Source organism: Oncorhynchus kisutch, linkage group LG22 (genome assembly GCF_002021735.2).
Source record: "Oncorhynchus kisutch isolate 150728-3 linkage group LG22, Okis_V2, whole genome shotgun sequence".
Classification (NCBI taxonomy): domain Eukaryota; kingdom Metazoa; phylum Chordata; class Actinopteri; order Salmoniformes; family Salmonidae; genus Oncorhynchus; species Oncorhynchus kisutch.
In genome coordinates this window covers 22,175,905-22,196,589 of record NC_034195.2, presented here as the reverse complement: position 1 = coordinate 22,196,589, position 20,685 = coordinate 22,175,905, and the positions used below count along the sequence as shown (strand labels likewise).

The following is a 20,685-nucleotide window of genomic DNA, read 5'->3' as shown; positions in this document are numbered from 1 at the left end:
TATTCCACAACATAAAGCAGTGGAGCCATGGAGTTGGCCAGGTGACTGGGTGTCCAAGTAAGACCCAGATGGGTGGACTGGGCCGTGGTCCCTGCAGCTGAGTCTGCTGGCCCAGTCAGATAGACCCACCATGAGAGATATCATTCAGCCTGGCCTCCACCTTCCAGATACCCATACACACCAGTTCAGCTGGCCACTCCTCAGTCAGAGCCATGTTTCAAAGGATGGTATTTTATTAACCGCCTTAATAAAAGAGAAAACGGGTGTCGGTTTGTGAATGATTGTGTGTTTTATCCAGGTCAGCAGGCCTGTATTCGTCTAGTTGCTCCTCTCATGCTTCCCTTACCCATTTACTACTATCTGTTCCTGACTCATTCTAGCTCCTTTGTCCAGTCAAAACTGTAACTGTACATTGACATCACTCTCAGACCAAGATCTGACCTGGGCCAAAGAATCTCAACAATTCTTTTGATGGAAATGTATTCATGTGCAATACACTGAAAAAGCAAAGGTAAAGTGGCCTTTTGTGCACTGGGGATACAGTACGTGGTAGGGATGGGCATGGTTAATCGAATATCCTAATGGATGTTAGTATTCGCTTACTTGAGTGAGTGTTAAATTATTTTTAGGCCTATTTAAACAGCGAAAAAGCTTTACCTGCAAGGATACGGCACAACATTTTAAATTCTTTAAAAAAATACAAATAAATGTACACTTTGTTTTTATCCTTCATTGGTATGCTATGTTCCGCACGTCAAATAGCAATTACAGGCGCGCACCTAACAGTTTCCACAGGACCTGACACAGATCAATACAAAATACTCACCAGAAAACCTTTTTGTATTATAATCAGTTCTATCATGGCGAAAATCTGACTTCTCTTTCGCTGTTGTTGTTAGCCAAAACTACCTGAGAAAAGCAGTCTGTCTGCTGTTGACCTCTGCCATAATTTTGCATTGTAGAGCAAATTCTGTATTATGATTTTGCATTCCGGCTATCCGGATATCCCAGAAAAATATAATGATATTACTTGAATAGTAAAGGAATTTAAAAATGCCCATCTGTTGTATGTGGGGGGACACAAAAAAAGATGGGGTGCTAATATGGTTCGATTCAGAATATAGGGTTTGGCAGACGGGGGTATTTTCCCAGATGCATAAGAAAGGGGAGAATGATCCAGAGGAGTGACAAAAGATTCCTGTGGGTATCTAATGGGACGACAAACCAGCTGAGATGATGTTCTGTTATTCTAGTGGAGCAGGGCCAATTAGAGACCGTCGCTGGTCTGTCTGGGGGACTTTCACATCCAAGATAAGGGAGGGGAAGGGGGGCATGCCGAATAACCCCTCACTTGTCCCGAGAAAATGGTACTATCGAGATCTGGCAGACAAAACCAGGGAGAGGGAAAAACCACAAACAAGGAATTCTAACAGAGGGATAGGTTTCGATATAGTCCCTTCAGTGTGGAACAAGCATGCACTGTCTGTTTTACGACCGTTTTAGGACTTTATAACTATAATTGGGCCCCATACACCGTTAACATAGACCAACACACATGTACGCATAATTAAAATGGAAACACTATCATGAGTAAGCAAATTCACAATCATTCATACACATCCCTCACAAAACAGCCTATGAATCTGTCAAAACCTAACCTCAAAACTGTGTCATTGAGGCTAGCTGCAGGCGCTTCCTTCTCTGTGTGGTCAAATCTACACCCCAAAATATAATAATCTCATTGAGTTAATGAGTGTATTGCTGGAGCCTCTCCCAGGATGTGTGGTGAGCAGGTTTTTAGTAGGTCAGTTAGTTGTGTTGATAATAGTCCACTCACCCATAGCCCTGCTAGCCCTCATCAGCACCTCTCCAACTTTCAGCCGTGTCTCCAGGGACCTCTCCTTCTGTGAGGATGGAACATTCTGGTACTCTTCCTGCAGCCGCAGCAGGATCCTCTCAGGGAAGAAGTCCGCCAACACCGCCAGGCCTGCAGGGAGGAGAGGGACACAGAATAGGTCACTGAGAAACTCTAAGCCCAGCAAAACCTACATACCATGAAGAAGATGCCACTGCAAGTTAATGTCATTCCAGTTTCTAGGGCAAATTAATGAGATACAACAGTTATATCCTAGTTATACTTGCTACAACTTGCTAAAGGAAAGCTAGCCCGAAGCCAAAGGTTAATATCAGCCCACAAAACTAAAGTAAAAGACCAAAGGTTTACACATGTAAGGTTAAGCACCACCTGGAGACCATCGACTTCCTACCTTGAATGGCTGACAGATACACAAACGTGTCCTCATGTTCCAAGTTCTCCAGGAAGAGCTGGAAGACAAAGCCATCACATGACACATTATACCAAAGCTGCTCAACTTTCCCATCTGACATCCTATAAAAATGATAATTTCACCACTACATAATTTTCTTCATAGTGCTTGTAATTTGTCCCAAAACTACCCAACACAAAGAGAAGTACAATAGGATGGAGATTAAGGATGAGGATCCCCACCCCCCACTGGACCCTCTGGCTGAGACGGGATGGGGGGAGGGTCGTGGAAAGTGCACACAGAAGGGGTGCTCATTACACTGAATACTAAATGAGATCCAGACCCAGTGTGATAATCCAGTTCCCTCAACCTCACCACCCCTCAACCAGATTAACAAGTCCCCATAGACCACACTGCATTCCCCCAGGGTCTCTGATCAACTCCCCTCATCTATTAAACATCCTCTCCACCCAAACAGACAGTAACCCCCACAGAGACAGGTTCTGCTGCTACTGTCCACGCCTCCAGGGCCTGCATGAGGCTATGGTGTTAGAGGAAGACCCCTCTCAAGGGAGATGGAGACCCTGGAAGTCAGCGATGGAGGTAGAAAGATAGGTTCCCTCTGATTCAGTGTTATCTATTAAACCCATGACTGCAATGGGTCCCCTGGTTGATACACAGTCAAACCACTGAGTCATATTCTATAAGCTATATTTATTTATTTAGCAATATTTACTGGTTCTCCACCGCTCTACTCACCGTGAGGACTTTCTCCTGATTCTGAAGAGCCTCCCGGTCTCTGTTCTGTATGGCCCGTGTTAAGGTTCTCAGGGCCACTGCTCTGGTGGGGACCTCAGGATCACATGCCCCGAGCATGCAGTCTGAGAAGGCCCTACTGGGGGTACCACTGGAGGGCTCAGTGCTGCTACTGCTGCCACCCCTCCCACCTGATTGCCCCCCATCAGGAGCAGACACCCCTGCAGGACCCTGGCCAGCCCCAGATGATACCCTCTGGGATAGATGAGTTTTCTGGGCCAGACTATCACCAGAGCTGCTCTGTGTTCTGAGGTTGGGGATACAGGTCTGAATTGAGGCTCGAGTGTTAGGCGTTTGAGTAGTGTCTGTGCTGGGGTTGTTATGAAGGGTGGGTGAGCAGAGTCTTGTTAGGGAGACTTGCGAGGGACTTGTTTGGGTCTTGAAGTTTTTCTTAGTAGGCACGTTATTGTCCGTTTTGGGACATTGATATCGAGTGGCTCGTGTCACGTTGTCAGGTTGGTAGGCACCGTGTGTGGCAATGGCGGCTCGCAGGTCTGAGGCCAGCTCCTGGATGGCCACCTCAGGGTGCCTCTGGGAAATCTCCTCCAGAGGTGGGAGGAGCCTGGACATCGAGGAGTAGTCCTCAGCACTCAGCTGCGACAAGGAGAGAGAGACATCAAAACAAAATGCCGCATATCAAACAGTAGGATACCATACTCATCTACAGTAGTATCAAAGGTAAAGCCTGTTGCCTGAACAGAATGGTGTGTGTTCCCTAGCTGTGTGTGCAGTACCGGTAAGGGTCCTGACAGCAGGGTGGCCACCAGGCCCATTCCCATGCTGAGTGTCTGAGTCTCAACTGGACTTGCAGCAGCCCGGACCTGGTCCAAACCCACACAGGCCCTCTGCAGCATGGCCACGATGAACTCCACCACCTGGGAGAGAACACACAGACAGACATATCAGTTCCAAGACGGACAGACAGACAGCTGCATGTATACAAACCACACATTTCCTACCAAGAGGTGCATATTAACTAGTGCTATTAAATTCTCACACCCACAGATTTAAACATAAAAAAAACTTTAAAATGTCTCTGCAAAAACCCCTGGCTGAGGGCCCTCAAGATAAAATGGCTAAAAATACTGCTTATCAACTGAACTGAAGCCAGTTTATCAGAGAAGTTTCCTAATCTGAGAGTGAATGGTTTTCCTCTGGCAAAATGGCACAGGACTAGCCCTGGGTCTTTTACCTAATCAGAGATAGACCACACTATTCTTAGAGCTCTTAAAGTATTACTCATCATGTCCTCATTCCTCAATAAGGAGGCCCAGAGGACCAGTGTTCTGTAAAGCCCTGATGCGGAGAAAGACTTAAAGTTTGATAAAAGCTCATCACAAAACTACAGGCGGAAAAATGGTGAACATAAACTGAGATAATAACGTAAACGATGGGAGACTGAAACTTTAGAGCTGGAGATAAATAGTTAAGCAGTGGAAAAAAAAAAAACTCAAGTCAATCAACTGTTGGCATCTGACATGATCCAATCTTGAACAGGAGCAAGGTCATGGAGTTTAGCTGTGGAGTGTATACCAGTAGTTACCTGGGTCGGCTTGCGCAGCAGTAGAGTGTGTGGTAGGCCCTCACACATGACAGCCAGCACCTGCAGTAGGGCCAGCTTCTGACCCCTCCCTGTGACTTTCCCTAACAGATGCTGCTCCAGCTGCAGTAGTGTCATGGCTGACGTGTCCACTTCCTGCTCCTCTTCCTCCTCCTCTGCAGCCCAGCAAGTCAGCGCCTGCCAGGGAAGAGAGCATCCATATTTACACACCAACCCCACCTGGGGAACGCAGCAGGACAATACTGGCCAAAGCCATAGGCTGTCTCTTTGTCTGTGTCTGTCTGTGTCTCGGTGTGTGGTACATTAGATACCTGCAGCAGCTCCAGGAAGAAGTCTCCAGGCAGGTCGCTATCCTTCATCTCAGCCAGCAGCTGGGCCAGACACTCCACCCTCCACTGCTCCCCAGACACCTTCTCATACAGAGCATCATCCTCATCACTGAGACATGAAGGGTAGAAGAGACCAACACACATGATGGGAGAGACTTGGTGCATGATTGTATATTTAAATGTTTTTTCTAACATGACTGGATAGGTGCACTTGCAGTTTCCACTACATTACATCCATCAATCCCAGTCATCAGATCAGTGATAACAACCCCTCCGCCCAATGAAGGGGTTTTACTAGCATCTTCTTCTCATATGGGAGCATTGGAGACCAGTAACTGTGTGATGCTGAATGCCAGTCACCTGATGGTCTCTGAGGGGTTAAGCTGTGCCCCTCCGTCACTACCAGGGGTGAAGTGGAAGCCAGAGGCCACCCCGCCTGCCCCTCCATCCATGGCACACAGCTGCTGTAGGGTTGAGAGGGCGACAGAAAGCTCAGAGTTGCCAAAGTACCAGAGCAGGATCTCCTGACAGGGGGCGCTGTGGAGCACACAGCATACACATACACAGGGAAAAGTTAGAAACTACCTAAAAAGCAGAGACTGATACAGGTGAAACCATTGTTATATCACTGAAGTAACCATCACAAATAGGGCTTATTGAGACTATTCAGTAATAGCCAGATATTGAAATGCTTCAACTGCTCAGTATTTCTCTAACAGAGAACTGACCGTAGGTGGGAAGCATTCTTCTTGGTAAAGCAGTACAGATCGAAGAGAACAGGAACCACTTCTCCCAGAGCCTTCAGCAAAGGAGCAGACGGGCTGTTCCCCACCACACAGATCTGAGAGAACGAGAGATGGAAGGAGAGAGTGATACAGTAAATCTCTAGGTTTGGCCTATACATGGTTGAGTTAATCGTCTGTGTTCCACTCACCTTAAACACGTCCTCTGCACAGCGCGTCAGCTCCCATTCCTCCACTGTGACCCGGGTTTGACCCTCCCCTGACAAATACAGACATACTCAGTGCCTAGAGCCACCCAAGCTGTGTCTGAACCTAGAGGTTCATGTTCAGCATCACGTAAACAAGCACTCACAGCCAGCAGACATCTTTAATCGTGAGCCAGAATTTTGCGAGCTTAAAAAACACACGCTGAATTCAGCGAGGGACAATACCTACAGAATAGAGGAGAATTGTTTTCACACACACATAATACATGTTAAAAATATATAGTAACTGGGGCAGGATTTAAATAAAACGTAGATACTATTCAAAACAGAAAGAGGCTAAGGATGAGTCTCATAGGGTAGATGTGTCCTGTGTTGGTTAAGTGGATCAATGAGGAGTTCTTTGCTGATGCAGATTTGCTGCGTCTGCGTACTATCTGTCAGAGCAGCAGCCAGACAACAGGCCTGTTAACAGCAGGGGGACATCCATATTCAATTAGCCCAACTTTACAGAGTGCTCCTCAAGCAATACCACAATTTACACACACAGGCATGGATGGGCACCCATACATGTACAAGAAAACAAACACATACAGGCACATATTAAGATGCACGCACATACAAGTAAATAACAAGAGTCTAAAAGCCGGCGGAGTCAATCTCTGCAGCAGTGTCAATTTCCCTGATGCACAGACCAAATCATTTGATAGAAAGCGTTGAGCAGCTGCAATCAGCTCTGCAAGCTAACAACAGTGGTGGATATTTTTCAGTTATATAGCCTACAGAAGTTGTTATTTTTAACAAACCAACATACACCACATGACCAAAAGTATGTGAACACCTGCGCGAACATCTCATTGCAAAATCATGAGTATGAATATGGAGTTGGTCCCCCCTTTACTGCTATAACAGCCTCCACTCTTCGGTGACGGCTTCCCACTAGATGTTGGAACATTGCTGCAGGGACTTGCTTCCATTCAGCCACAAGAGCATGAGTGAGGTCGGGCACTGACATTGGGCAATTAGGACTGGCCTACAGTCTGCGTTCCAATTTTTCCCAAAGGTGTTCGATGGGGTTGAGGTCAGTGCTCTGTGCAGGTTAGTCAAGTTCTTCCACATCGATCTCGACAAACCATTTCTGTTTGGACCTCGCTTTGTGCACAAGAGCATTGTCGTGCTGAAACAGTGAAGGGCAAACTATTGCCACATAGTTGGAAGCACAGAATTGTCTAGAATGTCATTGTATGCTGTACCTCTAAGATTTCCCTTCACGCTACAGCATTTTGCTGAGCCATTGTTGCACCTAGATGTTTCGACTTCACAATAACAGCACTTACAGTTGACCGGGGAAGCTCTAGCAGGGCAGAAATTTGACAAACTGACTTGTTGGAAAGGTGGCATCCTATGACGGTGCCACATTGAAAATCACGGAGCACTTCAGTATGGCCATTCTACTGCCAATGTTGGACTATGGAGATTGCATGGCTGTGTGCTTGATTTTATATACCTGTCAGCAACGGTGTGGATGAAATAGCGGAATCCACTAATTTGAAGGGGTGTCCACACACATTTGCATATATAGTTTAGGCAACTAATTAGTACACTTGTTCTCTCAGAGATACTGCACAGCTTGCACTGACCTGTCATCCGGCCACAGCGGTGAAGGGAGCTGAAGAGGGGAGTGAGCAGGTACTGCAGGGCAAACATTGGGCAGTCCTGCACCATGGTGAGAGCCGCCCTGGTGGCCACACGCTGGAACTGCTGAGCTGTCAGCTTGTCTCTGAAGTGCAGGAGCTCCAGAATCTGACCATTAAGACAGAATATTATTACCAGAACGAATCTAGACTTTTATGCCGGTATGTACAGCAAGTTCAATTTCCATAAATCTTTAAAAACATGACAGGTTTACCTGGGGGCAAACCTGACTGTAGTAGCTGTCTGAAGATAGAGACTGCTGAGGGCAGGCTGCTAGGATCCTGGCTACACCATCACATTTCCTCCAATCAGACTCTCCTCCTATTAGAGAGAGAGGGAACAAAAAGTGAAACTGCATTATCACTCATCACAACAACTGATAATACCTAAGTGTTTGGTAGATGTTTCTTGCCCATCTCATGGCCAGGGTTTTCTAAATGTTCCCCCTACGTCTCCAGCGAAGCTCACCTGCGCCTCCCTCTAGGATAGCCCTCACCACAGACTGGACTCCATTGGGCTGCATCAGCCTCTCAGACAGCAGCTGCCCACACAGACGCCTCAGCCATGGGGGAGCCTGGCTCAGGGGGCTCCTATTGCCACCACTAGTACCATGGCCTGGAGGGGCCTGGAAGGGCAGAGAGACATTTACATTTGAGTCATTTAGCAGATTCTCTTATCCAGAGCGACTTTGTGCATTCATCTTACGATAGCTAGGTGAGACGACCACATATCACAGTAGTAGTAAGTAATGCCATTTTAGTGTAAGAGCTGTTTGGAATTTTGGCTTGACCTTAGTTAATAAACTAATAAGGAAGAGTTCTAAACCTCTTTGCCCAATAACAGATAGTTTTCAGTATCCCCTCCCCACTCAGACACTCAAATTATTGCTTGAGAAATGCTCTTTGCTAATGTAGCACATGGGGATGTGTGAAACTTACTCCTCAGCCTGAAGTGTCCCCACTGTTTAAAAAGACCAGCGCCAGATGACAGGTCAGTGCAAGCTGGTAAGATGCTTGAGGAGGGTGGTCACATGGGCTAGCAAGGCAGGGGTCCTGAGTTTGCGCCAGGTATGGCCCAATTCGGGAGGAAGTGGTACTCGCTAAGCAAGCAGCGTGACTTCCTTTACACTAAGAAGCTATTTGTGTTTATTTTTTACCATTTGAATTGAAAACACAGTAAGGTACTTAATTATTTCCCAGAAATAATTTGATATTGAGATAAAACATTTGCATTGGACTTTTAAGATACTCTTTGAAGATCATACCAGAGTTACCATCAGCAGTGTCAAAAACAACCAGATGTTTACGGTTTTCAGGAAAAATGTATTTCCGGCTTTCGGACGTTAACAAGGTGATACTCAATCTTAACTCCTCCTCCACATTTACTGGATTGGATGAATAGTGCATTAGATAATCTCCCTCTACAGTTTTTTCTCTCTTGTTATGATCAAAAAGAAAGAAAGGCCTCTCAGTTGTTTCTTTTACGCCTGCTACATTCAGTTACACCAGAGAAGACAGACAGCACCATATACAAGTACATAGAGGAAAACATACTGATATGTAATGGTGTACAGATACTTCACTGCGCTCTACCTGTTTGGGACCGCCTTGGAGAATAAGCAGCTCTTTGATAACGATTGGCTGGTAGACTTTCCCCAAGAGTTTTTGAAGAGCCTCCCTGCAGTTCTTGCGTTCCTCCTTACTGATCTCCTACATTATCAAAAGAGTGATCAAAAGAGTGAGCCTGCTTGTTCCTCCGCTTAATACTTCCACCATCTAGTGGCAAAAGGGTGTTATGACAATCCTATCTATCACAAGTTGAATAACCGACTTCATAATGGCAAATAGACAAAACAGGAAACTACATGGGCATCTTATTTTGCTGAAAAACTGATATCCAAATCCATGATATCAAGTTATAATAATACCATACATATTCAACATCGTCAGGCCGGAACAGTGAATTACCTTCTCTTCCTTAGTGGTGCCTTTCTCTGGGCGGTATCCTAGCTGGCATAGCGCTGCCATGACATCTCCCAGGTGGCGAGTGTAGACCATGGTGGCCAGTGATGACAGCACAGACAGCTCCAGCAGAACAGCAGTGGTGGTCAGGAGACGGCGCTCAGGGACAGGGGCCACATCATGACACACCAACCCCTCCACCAACTTCCCAAACGCTGACCTGCGCCCCAGTGGCACCCCCACCCCCAGGGCCAGGTAGGGACAGAGGCCCAGGGAGACAACAAATTGAAGAGCTGCACCAAGTGTCTTCTGTTGGGCCACGCTCAGCACGTCAGGGGGCAGAGGAGGGGCCATCTCAGGGGTCCGCAACCTGGACATAGCAGGACTGGGGGCTTGGTTGAAGAGCTCTAGTTGGAGAGTGAGGTTACGGGCCAGGCTTAGCAACAGCAGCAGACACTCTTGGACAAAGCTCCATGTGACGTCCTCTGTATCGATGCAGATCCAGGGAACCCCTGCCCTCACCTCTTCCCGCAGTCTCCGCACCTCGTACAGGCCCTTCTCCCCCTGCAGACGCTCCTCCAGCAGGGCCTGGTTGGCTTGGAGTGCAGCCAACAGGGCCTCCTGTTCAGTGTATTTAGTACCATGCACTGTGGTCTCTGGAGGGGACATATAGGGTCAGCAGACACACATACATCCAGACAGATTTAGTCAAAGCCAATTGATTGAGCTGATTTACCAAGCTAGCTAGTAACAGCGCTTTTTCTTCTGACATGGATAAAATTAAATGCAGTATAGCGGATCAAATTAAACGTAGACAGCGTTCCCGTATCATACGTGGCTAATCTAGCTAGCACTGTACACATATATATTAATGAGGAACATATTTGGCTAAATCACACTGAATATTAACTTACCTCCGATAGGTTTAGTGAGGACACAAAGTGCAGACAGTATGGCTGAAGTCATATTTATGTTTTATTTCGCTACAGCAGAGGTCCTGCAGTTTTCAATTCAAGACCCGCTAATCATTTTTAGCCATGCTGCTAAAAACACTTGTCGCCGAAAGTACACGTAATATTGTGAGTAGCTCAGGAGTGCATCCGATTGGTCATAATTTCAAAGATTTGAAAGCATAAAATAGGGATAAAGAAATGGCGGACGCCCAGAAGGAATTGCAGCCATGACGTTGGCTATAGATCAGGGACGTCAACTGCGCCGATTCTCAAATCTAAACAAATGTATGGCTATTAATGTAATGTAATAATGCAGCGTTTTCCATTGCGCGTTTTTTTTGTTTAGTCTATTTAATAACGTTAGTATACATTATGACCCCCATGAAGCTAAACCAATATTTAATCCTAAATTAATTAACCTTGTCTACTGATCAAGTGGTCAAATTTATTGGTCAAGTGTATAGAAAATCTGTCATTCTTGAATGTGTAGGCTGGACTAAATAAAGCAAGAGGGGCAGATATTTCATTATGCATCTTTATTAAGGAATCAACAATAAAATCCCATAAATGATGCTACATTTCTATAAATGCATCACTACCAATCAATATCCATGGATATATATATATATATATCCCAATTTTGGCCGGTTGTGATACAGCCTGGAATCGAACCAGGGTGTCTGGAGCAGCTGATGGGAAAACAACAACAGAAGAACACATTGATGTTGAAAGGAATAGGCAGGCCTATTAACAAAAGTCACCAAAATACCATATATAAATTAACAGCTTCAGAACATAGCTAGTTCAATAAATAGTCAATAGATCATTAAATAAATACAATCATGAAACATAAATACTGTACACAAATATTTTTGTCTCTGCATGTATTCTCTATAGCTTATTATCCATAAGCATATTAAGTGTAATACTTTCAATAGCGTAAGTGCATTTTAAAAACAAACAACAAAATGTGAAACATGTCACGACAGTTTGTCTAAAAACGGTCCTCTATGAGAGGCAATCATATCCTACTCCTGACACAGGTGCAGGCAATGGGTACTTTGACAAAGTGTGATGTAAGTGAGTATTTTTCTGGGTTGTTCAGGCATACGGTCTTCATCAATACCATCTGGGTTTGCTCTATAGGCACAGAGTTATATGCATGATGTTGGGCCCCGTGGTGTCCGGGCCCTTTAATGATGAGGCATCCCTCGCATAGACATTCAGCAACAACAATCTTTTCAGGGAATCGTCCCTCCACGCTATCGATGCTAAGGGAAAAGTGGCAATCCAGTTATCAAAATAGCCAATTATTAATCAATGAATAATGCTATCCAAAAATGTATTTCCAAACCATATGGCATGCACATTTACTCAAATTATGTTATTGTCAGACTGGCAATATTATGGATGCATGGTTAAAACAATGTTCGACCTATCAAAAGGTATTTACTTCGAGGAGAACGAGATGCCTTACCTATACCGCCAGGGGGAGACTGAACGATTGTTGTAGTCTACTGACTGTGAACGAAGCACGGTGGGGCAGGTCTTCTTCATACCCAGTTTGTGATACTGTGTTTCATCAATATGAACATCTGTCTGGTACCGGTTTCGTTGAAGGATCTTGAGAGCTCTATGCTCCAGTTTTTCTGTACTGAAGCATTTCTTATACTTGTGTGCCTCTGATGTCCATGTACATTTAGCAATAACAAGTCCAAGTAAAATTAGAGTCTGCAAAGGAATGATGAAATAAATTAAAAACATTTGGAAATTGCCATTTGAATAAGGCCTATCCATAATGATGGATTAGAAGGCAACCCAACATGAATTGAGGTGTATACACTTCATTCCATCAGGGCAGTCAATCTCTCACTTACCTGCATAATCTTGAATAGGCCTGGCATGTTAAAATATCAAATATCTTGGTAGTAGAGGAGCCCAGGTGCTTTTGCTCGGTTTGTGCCATCATGCCCATGATCCTACACAATTTATAGGCAAGTCTACTATCTGCTTGGGGAAATCCACATGTAGGAGGAAATGGAATATTGAGTTCCCTGCATCCTCTTTCCTACAGTGAGTGTCTACATTAAGATTACATTACCTGTTATTACATTCATTTATATGAGCTCATGTGATTTATACTACAGCTTATACACATGGATTTTTTTATCTGATGTAATTACTATATTGACGCTGACGATAGATCTAATATCAGACAACCTGCATCCCCTAGTCATTTATGACTGACAGTAATCTTACTGATATGTTCTCAGTCAAGACAGAAGCTAGGAATTATGAAGAAATGTAACAAAACTGTTCATTAATACATACAATGCTAAAACTGATTCGATCTGCATCCATCTATACATGTAGCCTAATTGTGGCTTATCCTACTACACCTTTTCACAGTTTTCTACTAATAATAAATGTAACATAATGTATTAAATGATAATTTTCTTATATTATGGTTAATTTAGCTGTTAGACCAATGGGCTTTTGCTTTGCTGATGATTTTGCTTTGTTCATCAGAGCATGATGCTTAAATTCTCATTACAGTATATTTAGCTGCTTCACTAGGAAACCTCATCAGCCTTCCCACAAGACCACAACTTTCTCCTGCAACCTGGGTCTTCCCACTCTGATGCAATCAATGGTTTTCATCAGGACGGCCAATTCATCGGGTTATTTTTGTGTGTTATTATAGAGAACAAATTAACATTGATGTGAAGTATTGCTTTTTTCCCTCCAGCTCTTCTCAAGTGATAAACTGTTTTATTTGTCCCACATTTTTAGTTGACACAGGAGTGTATGTTTGTGCTTTTGTGACAAAAGGCTTCTAAATAATCTATTTTGATAAAGCAAAACCATCTGAGCCTTTTCCTTCTCTCCAGGCCCCCCATCGGATCCTTTTCCTTCACTACCATCAAATCAAATCAAATTGTATTTGTCACATGCGCCGAATACAACAGTAAAATGCTTAGTTTACAAGCCCTTAACCAACAATGCAGTTCACACAGAGTCCCGAAAGTATTTTTTATCTGTGTTTTTCCTGATTGAATTCTTTCCAACAAAGGTGGCTCTTGAACAGCATTACGTGTTTGTACAGCAGTGAGAGATAGGCATACAATAATGCCTTATCAGTGCATTGTAATAAATTATCTGGTGAGATTGTCAAAATGCCAGGTATTCTCACCATCAAGCCAATACATAGGCAAAGAGAAATCTGGAAAGGACTCCACATGGTACAGTAAACTGTCAGAAGTCAACATGCTTCATTATAAATAGGTAGTTTTCTTTGTGAAAAAGTAGAAGTTCCCTCCATCTGCAAGCTAATGAGCTGTCATGCAGATAAACTACTAGTGTGTTTCTTCTAATACATTCTGGTCATGATGGAACTAACCCTAGACTATCAATCTGCCACTGAGTAACATGTCTAAGAGATACAAATCTGCCACTTTGAAAAGGCTCGGTGAAAAGATGAGTCTAGCCCAATAAGGGCAAGTACCATGAACTTTCCAATGATCAAATCCCTGCCCCAAAGAGCAAACATATTAAATCAATAGACTTGTACAATGGAACTTTCCAATGCTGGTACCTTGAACTTTCCAATGTCTGTTTCACTTTCCAATAATAAAATGTTAAATCAGTAGATTTGCACCATTTACCAGTTCAGCTGGGCTCACATTTCCACCTTACTAACTTTCAGTAAATTATCATGACATGTCACCTACATGGAAACACATTTAATCTTAACCCTCCCGCTGTCCTCTGGTCATTTTGACCCCACACAGTGTTGACCCTCCCTCTGTCCTTGGGTCATTTTGACCCGGCACTGTGTTGATTAACCCTCCCTCTGTCCTTGGGTAATTTTGACCCGACACTGTGTTGATTAACCCTCCCGCTGTCCTCAGGTCATTTTGACCCCACACAGTGTTGACCCTCCCGCTGCCCTCAGGTCATTTTGACCCCACACAGTGTTGACCCTCCCGCTGTCCTCAGGTCATTTTGACCCAACACAGTGTTGACCCTCCCGCTGCCCTCAGGTCATTTTGACCCCACACAGTGTTGACCCTCCCGCTGCCCTCAGGTCATTTTGACCCAACCCTACACTGTGTTGTTCTCGGGTCATTTCGAACCCACACAGTGTTGACCCTCCCGCTGTCCTCGGGTCATTTTGACCCGACACTGTGTTGATTAATCAACACAGTGCCGGGTCAAAATGACCTGAGGGCAGCGGGAGGGTCAACACTGTGTGGGGTCACAGAGACTGACATTTTTTCCCATTCCTCCTTGCAAAATAGCTCGAGCTCAGTGAGGTTGGATGGAGAGCATTTGTGAACAGCAGTTTTCAGTTCTTTCCACAGATTCTCGATTGGATTCAGGTCTGGACTTTGACTTGGCCATTCTAACACCTGGATATGTTTATTTTTGAACCATTCCATTGTAGATTTTGCTTTATGTTTTGGATCATTGTCTTGTTGGAAGACAAATCTCCGTCCCAATCTCAGGTCTTTTGCAGACTCCATCAGGTTTTCTTCCAGAATGGTCCTGTATTTGGCTCCATCCATCTTCCCATCAAGTTTAACCATCTTCCCTGTCCCTGCTGAAGAAAAGCAGGCCCAAACCATGATGCTGCCACCACCATGTTTGACAGTGGGGATGATGTGTTCAGGGTGATGAGCTGTGTTGCTTTTACGCCAAACATAACGTTTTGCATTGTTGCCAACAAGTTCAATTTTGGTTTCATCTGACCAGAGCACCTTGTTCCACATGTTTGGTGTGTCTCCCAGGTGGCTTGTGGAAAACTTTAAACAACACTTTTTATGGATATCTTTAAGAAATGGCTTTCTTCTTGCCACTCTTCCATAAAGGCCAGATTTGTGCAATATACGACTGATTGTTGTCCTATGGACAGAGTCTCCCACCTCAGCTGTAGATCTCTGCAGTTCATCCAGAGTGATCATGGGCCTCTTGGCTGCATCTCTGATCAGTCTTCTCCTTGTATGAGCTGAAAGTTTAGAGGGACGGCCAGGTCTTGGTAGATTTGCAGTGGTCTGATACTCCTTCCATTTCAATATTATCGCTTGCACAGTTGGGATGATTAAAGCTTGGGAAATCTTTTTGTATCAAAATCCGGGCTTTAAACTTCTTCACAACAGTATCTCGGACCTGCCTGGTGTGTTCCTTGTTCTTCATGATGCTCACTGCGCATTTAACGGACCTCTGAGACTATCACAGTGCAGGTGCATTTATACGGAGACTTGATTACACACAGGTGGATTGTATTTATCATCATTAGTCATGTAGGTCAACATTGGATCATTCAGAGATCCTCACTGAACTTCTGGAGAGAGTTTGCTGCACTGAAAGTAAAGGTGCTGAATAATTTTGCATGCCCAATTTTTCAGTTTTTGATTTGTTAAAAAAGTTTGAAATATCCAATAAATGTCGTTCCACTTCATGATTGTGTCCCACTTGTTGTTGATTCTTCACAAAAAAATACAGTTTTATATCTTTATGTTTGAAGCCTGAAATGTGGCAAAAGGTCGCAAAGTTCAAGGGGGCCGAATACTTTCGCAAGGCACTGTATATATATATATATATATATATATATATAATAAAAGTGATTTTCACTACTGACGTCCGTGGGAGGAGGTGAGGGCCCTCGGAGTGTGGTGTCAGGAAAATAACCTCACACTCAACGTCAACAAAACTAAGGAGATGATTGTGGACTTCAGGAAACAGCAGAGGGAACACCCCCCTATCCACATCGATGGAAGTAGTGGAGAGGGTAGCAAGTTTTAAGTTCCTTGGCATACACATCACAGACAAACTGAATTGGTCCACTCACACAGACAGCATCGTGAAGAAGGCGCAGCAGTGCCTCTTCAACCTCAGGAGGCTGAAGAAATTCGGCTTGTCACCAAAAGCACTCACAAACTTCTACAGATGCACAATCGAGAGCATCCTGGCGGGCTGTATCACCGCCTGGTACGGCAACTGCACCGCCCTCAACCGTAAGGCTCTCCAGAGGGTAGTGAGGTCTGCACAACGCATCACCGGGGGCAAACTACCTGCCCTCCAGGACACCTACACCACCCGATGTCACAGGAAGGCCATAAAGATCATCAAGGACATCAACCACCCGAGCCACTGCCTGTTCACCCCGCTGTCATCCAGAAGGCGAGGTCAGTACAGGTGCATCAAAGCTGGGACCGAGAGACTGAAAAACAGCTTCTATCTCAAGGCCATCAGACTGTTAAACAGCCACCACTAACATTGAGTGGCTGCTGCCAACACACTGACTCAACACCAGCCACTTTAATAATGGGAATTGATGGGAATTTATGTAAAATATATCACTAGCCACTTTAAACAATGCTACCTAATATAATGTTTACATACCCTACATTACTCATCTCATATGTATACATATATACTGTACTCTATATCATCTACTGCATCCTTATGTAATACATGTATCACTAGCCACTTTAACTATGCCACTTTGTTTACATACTCTTCTCATATGTATATACTGCACTCAATACCATCTACTGTATCTTGCCTATGCTGCTCTGTACCATCACTCATTCATATATCTTTATGTACATATTCTTTATCCCCTTACACTTGTGTCTATAAGGTAGTAGTAGGCCGTCTCGTCGTTGTTGGTACTCAAGCCTACCACTGTTGTGTCGTCCGCAAACTTGATGATTGAGTTGGGGGCGTGCGTGGCCACGCAGTCGTGGGTGAACAGGGAGTACAGGAGAGGGCTCAGAACGCACCCTTGTGGGGCCCCAGTGTTGAGGATCAGCGGGGAGGAGATGTTGTTGCCTACCCTCACCACCTGGGGGCGGCCCGTCAGGAAGTCCAGTACCCAGTTGCACAGGGCGGGGTCGAGACCCAGGGTCTCGAGCTTGATGACGAGCTTGGAGGGTACTATGGTGTTGAATGCCGAGCTGTAGTCGATGAACAGCATTCTCACATAGGTATTCCTCTTGTCCAGATGGGTTAGGGCAGTGTGCAGTGTGGTTGAGATTGCATCGTCTGTGGACCTATTTGGGCGGTAAGCAAATTGGAGTGGGTCTAGGGTGTCAGGTAGGGTGGAGGTGATATGGTCCTTGACTAGTCTCTCAAAGCACTTCATGATGACGGATGTGAGTGCTACGGGGCGGTAGTCGTTTAGCTCAGTTACCTTAGCTTTCTTGGGAACAGGAACAATGGTGGCCCTCTTGAAGCATGTGGGAACAGCAGACTGGTATAGGGATTGATTGAATATGTCCGTAAACACACCGGCCAGCTGGTCTGCGCATGCTCTGAGGGCGCGGCTGGGGATGCCGTCTGGGCCTGCAGCCTTGCGAGGGTTAACACGTTTAAATGTCTTACTCACCTCGGCTGCAGTGAAGAACAAAGAACAAGCCTGAGATCCCACCTGCACTACTTGCGTCAAAGGACAGAGAGGTCTTCTCATCAAGGTTTGCCTTCACGCCCACCACCACTCTAGTTTCCTACCTCCCAAAGAAAAACTAAAATGTGTTACTTCTGAGCACACTGCACACAGAGGCTGAAATTAGCCATTGCCAGGACAGGAAGCCAGCCATGATCCTAGACTACAACTGCAACAAAGGAGGTGTGGACCACCTAAATAAGGTGATTGGAACGTACAGCTGCAGAAGGATGACTGCTCGCTGGCCCCTGGTCATCTTCCACAACATCATTGATGTTTCCTCCTACAATACCTTTGTGATATGGAGAGAGAACAACTCTAGGTGGATAACTCATAAGCGCAACAAGAAGAGGGTGTTCCTGGAGCAGCTGGGAAAGGCACTTGTAACTCCATTCATCGAAAGAAGGGAGCGTCTCCCCCGCAGACGCATCTGCAGCAGTTGTGAAAGCTGTTCAGAGGGCCAGCTCTCATGATCAACCTGAGGAGCCACTAGCCACTGCCCCAGCTGGGGCAAGTAAGAGGTGTCAGATCTGTCCACCAAAGGACTCTAAAACGCATACTGTGTGCTGCAGGTGTAAGAAATATATCTGCAAAGGCTGTGCACATGCATACTGCCACACATGTGCTCATTGGGGGTTTAGTCAAGGCGGGTCAGTTTGACCCGGGGTGTATACAGAATATGAGGACAACCGGAGGGGTAAGATAGCTAGGTGGGACAACCACAAATCTCAGTCATTATTAAAGTCAGTGCTAGTAGGGGCAAAACAAGTTAATTGCGAAGCAGAATGCTTACGTGATGTCCTTGCCCCACCATTGAAAGCACCAAATTGTGTCCTCCCCATTGACATGCATACAATCTGCAGTAATCATGAGATAGTCAAGGTGTTTTAATTATATTTGGTAGTGAAAATGTATGTTAACATGCAGTACATGAAGCTCCATCTCTTGTGAGAAACAGTATGAAACAAGCAATTGAAGAATTGATTCATCAAAGTGATGTAGGATCGTGGAAACGTAGCAGAGTGAGGGTGTGGAGAGAAGGAATTGGCTCAGATGGTTTTGCTTTATCAAAATAGTTTATTTAGAAGCCTTTTGTCACAAAAGCACAAACATACACTCCTGTGTCAACTAAAAATGTGGGACAAATAAAACAGTTTATCACTTGAGAAGAGCTTGAGAAAAAAAAGAAGCAATTTGTCAATTTGTTCTCTATAATCATACACTTGAGAAAAAAAAGGGTGCTTGTCATATGCTCACTATGATTGAAAACAGTATGTAAAATACACACTGTAAGATAACACAATGCACAGACCTAGAAGAGGAAAAGTAATTGGTTAAGATGTGACCACCATGAACAAGAGGTCCTTTGAGCGTGTTCAATGTTTCTCAGTCTGAATGAATACAGAAGCTAAATGTTTGTACAGAGAACCAGATGGGAGCCTAGAAGCGGTTTCCAGGATTTTTAGAATCGAACAGGGCAAGACCAACTCCAACCCTAAAATAACAACAAAAAAATGGCTAAAAATAAGACATGAGATATGAGACAGTAAAAGGGGCAGACCGAGAGAGTGGATCAAAAGTATATAAATTCACCTTATCATTGAGACAATGTCAATATTCTCCTTTCTTATTAAACAGACAAGAGAGAGCAACAATGACACCCTGCCACTAAATTTCTTCAGTACTGTAAAATCATCAAGACAACCTCTCTCTGAGGGCAAACAAGCAAAAATGTTTTGGTGGCCATTTTGTTGAGGAACAATGACACAATAGCCTTTACATTTTGGGACAGAAACCTTTTTAAAATCTCCAGAGAACGCTAGGCGTCATGAATGGGATTGGTGATTTTATGTCCCTTGATGCTTGTAGTTGCCTGGGTGACTTGGGCAGACAGGCGGGCGAGCAGGGTGAGGGTTATTTCCCAGGGATCTTGGCCCTCTTGCGGGCGATGGCGTCCTCCACAGCTTTAAGCTGTTTCAGCAGCTCCTCACGGCGGGACAGTGTGCTGCTAGGCTTGGCTGAGCCCGGGCCGCCTGGGGGCTGCTTACCTGAGCCCGATGACAACCCCCCTGGACCTTTCCCGGACGACTTGGGTGGTGGGGACAAAGGACGTTTTCTAAACAGGGAAATAACAAGGTTGGGTTTAGAGCCACATGCCTATGACAATTTACAAGGGTTATCATGAGGATACATCTACCAGGGTAGAGACGATACCTGTAGATTTGGCTCACATTGTGTGAGTTTTCTACATGGTGTGGCACCATGGTCACATGCCCTGTGTATTATTGGTGTTTATAAACTGGATGGTTCGAGGCCTGAATGCTGATTGGCCACTAGATTTCCAACTAAGGAAGTCTCTTTAGCTTTACAGCATTGTGTCAGGTTCACTGTTGCCCTCCTTACACACTTGAACATAAAACAAGTATTGATTTGTCAAATCAGACCATTTCTATGACAAAACATGAAATTACGTGGGTAAACAGTTTATAATAGCAATAAGGCACCTCTGGGGTTTGTGGTTTATGGCCAATATACCACGGGTAAGGGCTGTGTCCAGGCACGCTGTGTCATGCATAAGAATAGCCCTTAGCCGTGGTATATTTGCCATATACCACACCCCCTCGGGCCTTATTGCTTAAATATCATATACTTCTGGGATTCCACTTTCGTGACTTGATCCACATTCAAAACAAAGGCTTGTGGTTGC

General features: G+C 44.8%; 3 protein-coding genes across 6 annotated transcripts in view; all 3 read right to left on the bottom strand.

Moving 5' to 3' along the window:
* tango6 (transport and golgi organization 6 homolog (Drosophila)) overlaps positions 1–10,666 on the bottom strand; it is a 32,276-nt gene extending 21,610 nt beyond the window's left edge. The window contains exons 1-15 of the mRNA XM_020456031.2: positions 10,490–10,666; positions 9,582–10,231; positions 9,207–9,323; positions 8,083–8,239; positions 7,829–7,935; positions 7,560–7,722; positions 5,908–5,975; positions 5,702–5,814; positions 5,334–5,510; positions 4,956–5,082; positions 4,627–4,821; positions 3,818–3,958; positions 3,027–3,677; positions 2,268–2,325; positions 1,838–1,987 (exon numbers count right to left, since the gene is read on the bottom strand). Of these exons, the coding sequence (XP_020311620.1) occupies positions 1,838–1,987; positions 2,268–2,325; positions 3,027–3,677; positions 3,818–3,958; positions 4,627–4,821; positions 4,956–5,082; positions 5,334–5,510; positions 5,702–5,814; positions 5,908–5,975; positions 7,560–7,722; positions 7,829–7,935; positions 8,083–8,239; positions 9,207–9,323; positions 9,582–10,231; positions 10,490–10,541 (2,926 nt within the window). The 5' untranslated portion in view covers positions 10,542–10,666. The remainder of the gene's footprint in view (positions 1–1,837; positions 1,988–2,267; positions 2,326–3,026; positions 3,678–3,817; positions 3,959–4,626; positions 4,822–4,955; positions 5,083–5,333; positions 5,511–5,701; positions 5,815–5,907; positions 5,976–7,559; positions 7,723–7,828; positions 7,936–8,082; positions 8,240–9,206; positions 9,324–9,581; positions 10,232–10,489) is intronic.
* Positions 10,667–11,549: 883 nt separating this feature from the next.
* Positions 11,550–12,432, bottom strand: LOC109867109 (interleukin-17C-like). The gene is made up of 3 exons (XM_020456030.1): positions 12,406–12,432; positions 12,006–12,259; positions 11,550–11,799 (listed from the first exon to the last, which is right to left on the bottom strand). Exons 1-3 carry the CDS (start codon positions 12,430–12,432, stop codon positions 11,550–11,552), a joined length of 531 nt encoding a protein of 176 aa, XP_020311619.1.
* Positions 12,433–19,035: 6,603 nt separating this feature from the next.
* The window catches only part of LOC109866925 (zinc finger CCCH domain-containing protein 18), a 37,317-nt gene continuing 35,667 nt past the window's right edge, over positions 19,036–20,685 (bottom strand). For all 4 annotated transcript variants that reach the window (XM_031801759.1, XM_031801760.1, XM_031801761.1 and 1 more), the window contains one exon: positions 19,036–20,094. In XM_031801759.1, coding sequence (XP_031657619.1) covers positions 19,893–20,094 — 202 coding nt within the window. In that variant the 3' untranslated portion in view covers positions 19,036–19,892. The remainder of the gene's footprint in view (positions 20,095–20,685) is intronic.

Bases quoted from the DNA above. Each gene is read 5' to 3' on its own strand.
- LOC109867109 (XM_020456030.1), bottom strand. From the start codon at position 12,432: ATGCCAGGCCTATTCAAGATTATGCAG. The intron at 12,260-12,405 runs GTAAGTGAGAGA...ATTCCTTTGCAG, and splicing joins GCCTATTCAAGATTATGCAG to ACTCTAATTTTACTTGGACT. The intron at 11,800-12,005 runs GTAAGGCATCTC...CTTTTCCCTTAG, and splicing joins GTCTCCCCCTGGCGGTATAG to CATCGATAGCGTGGAGGGAC.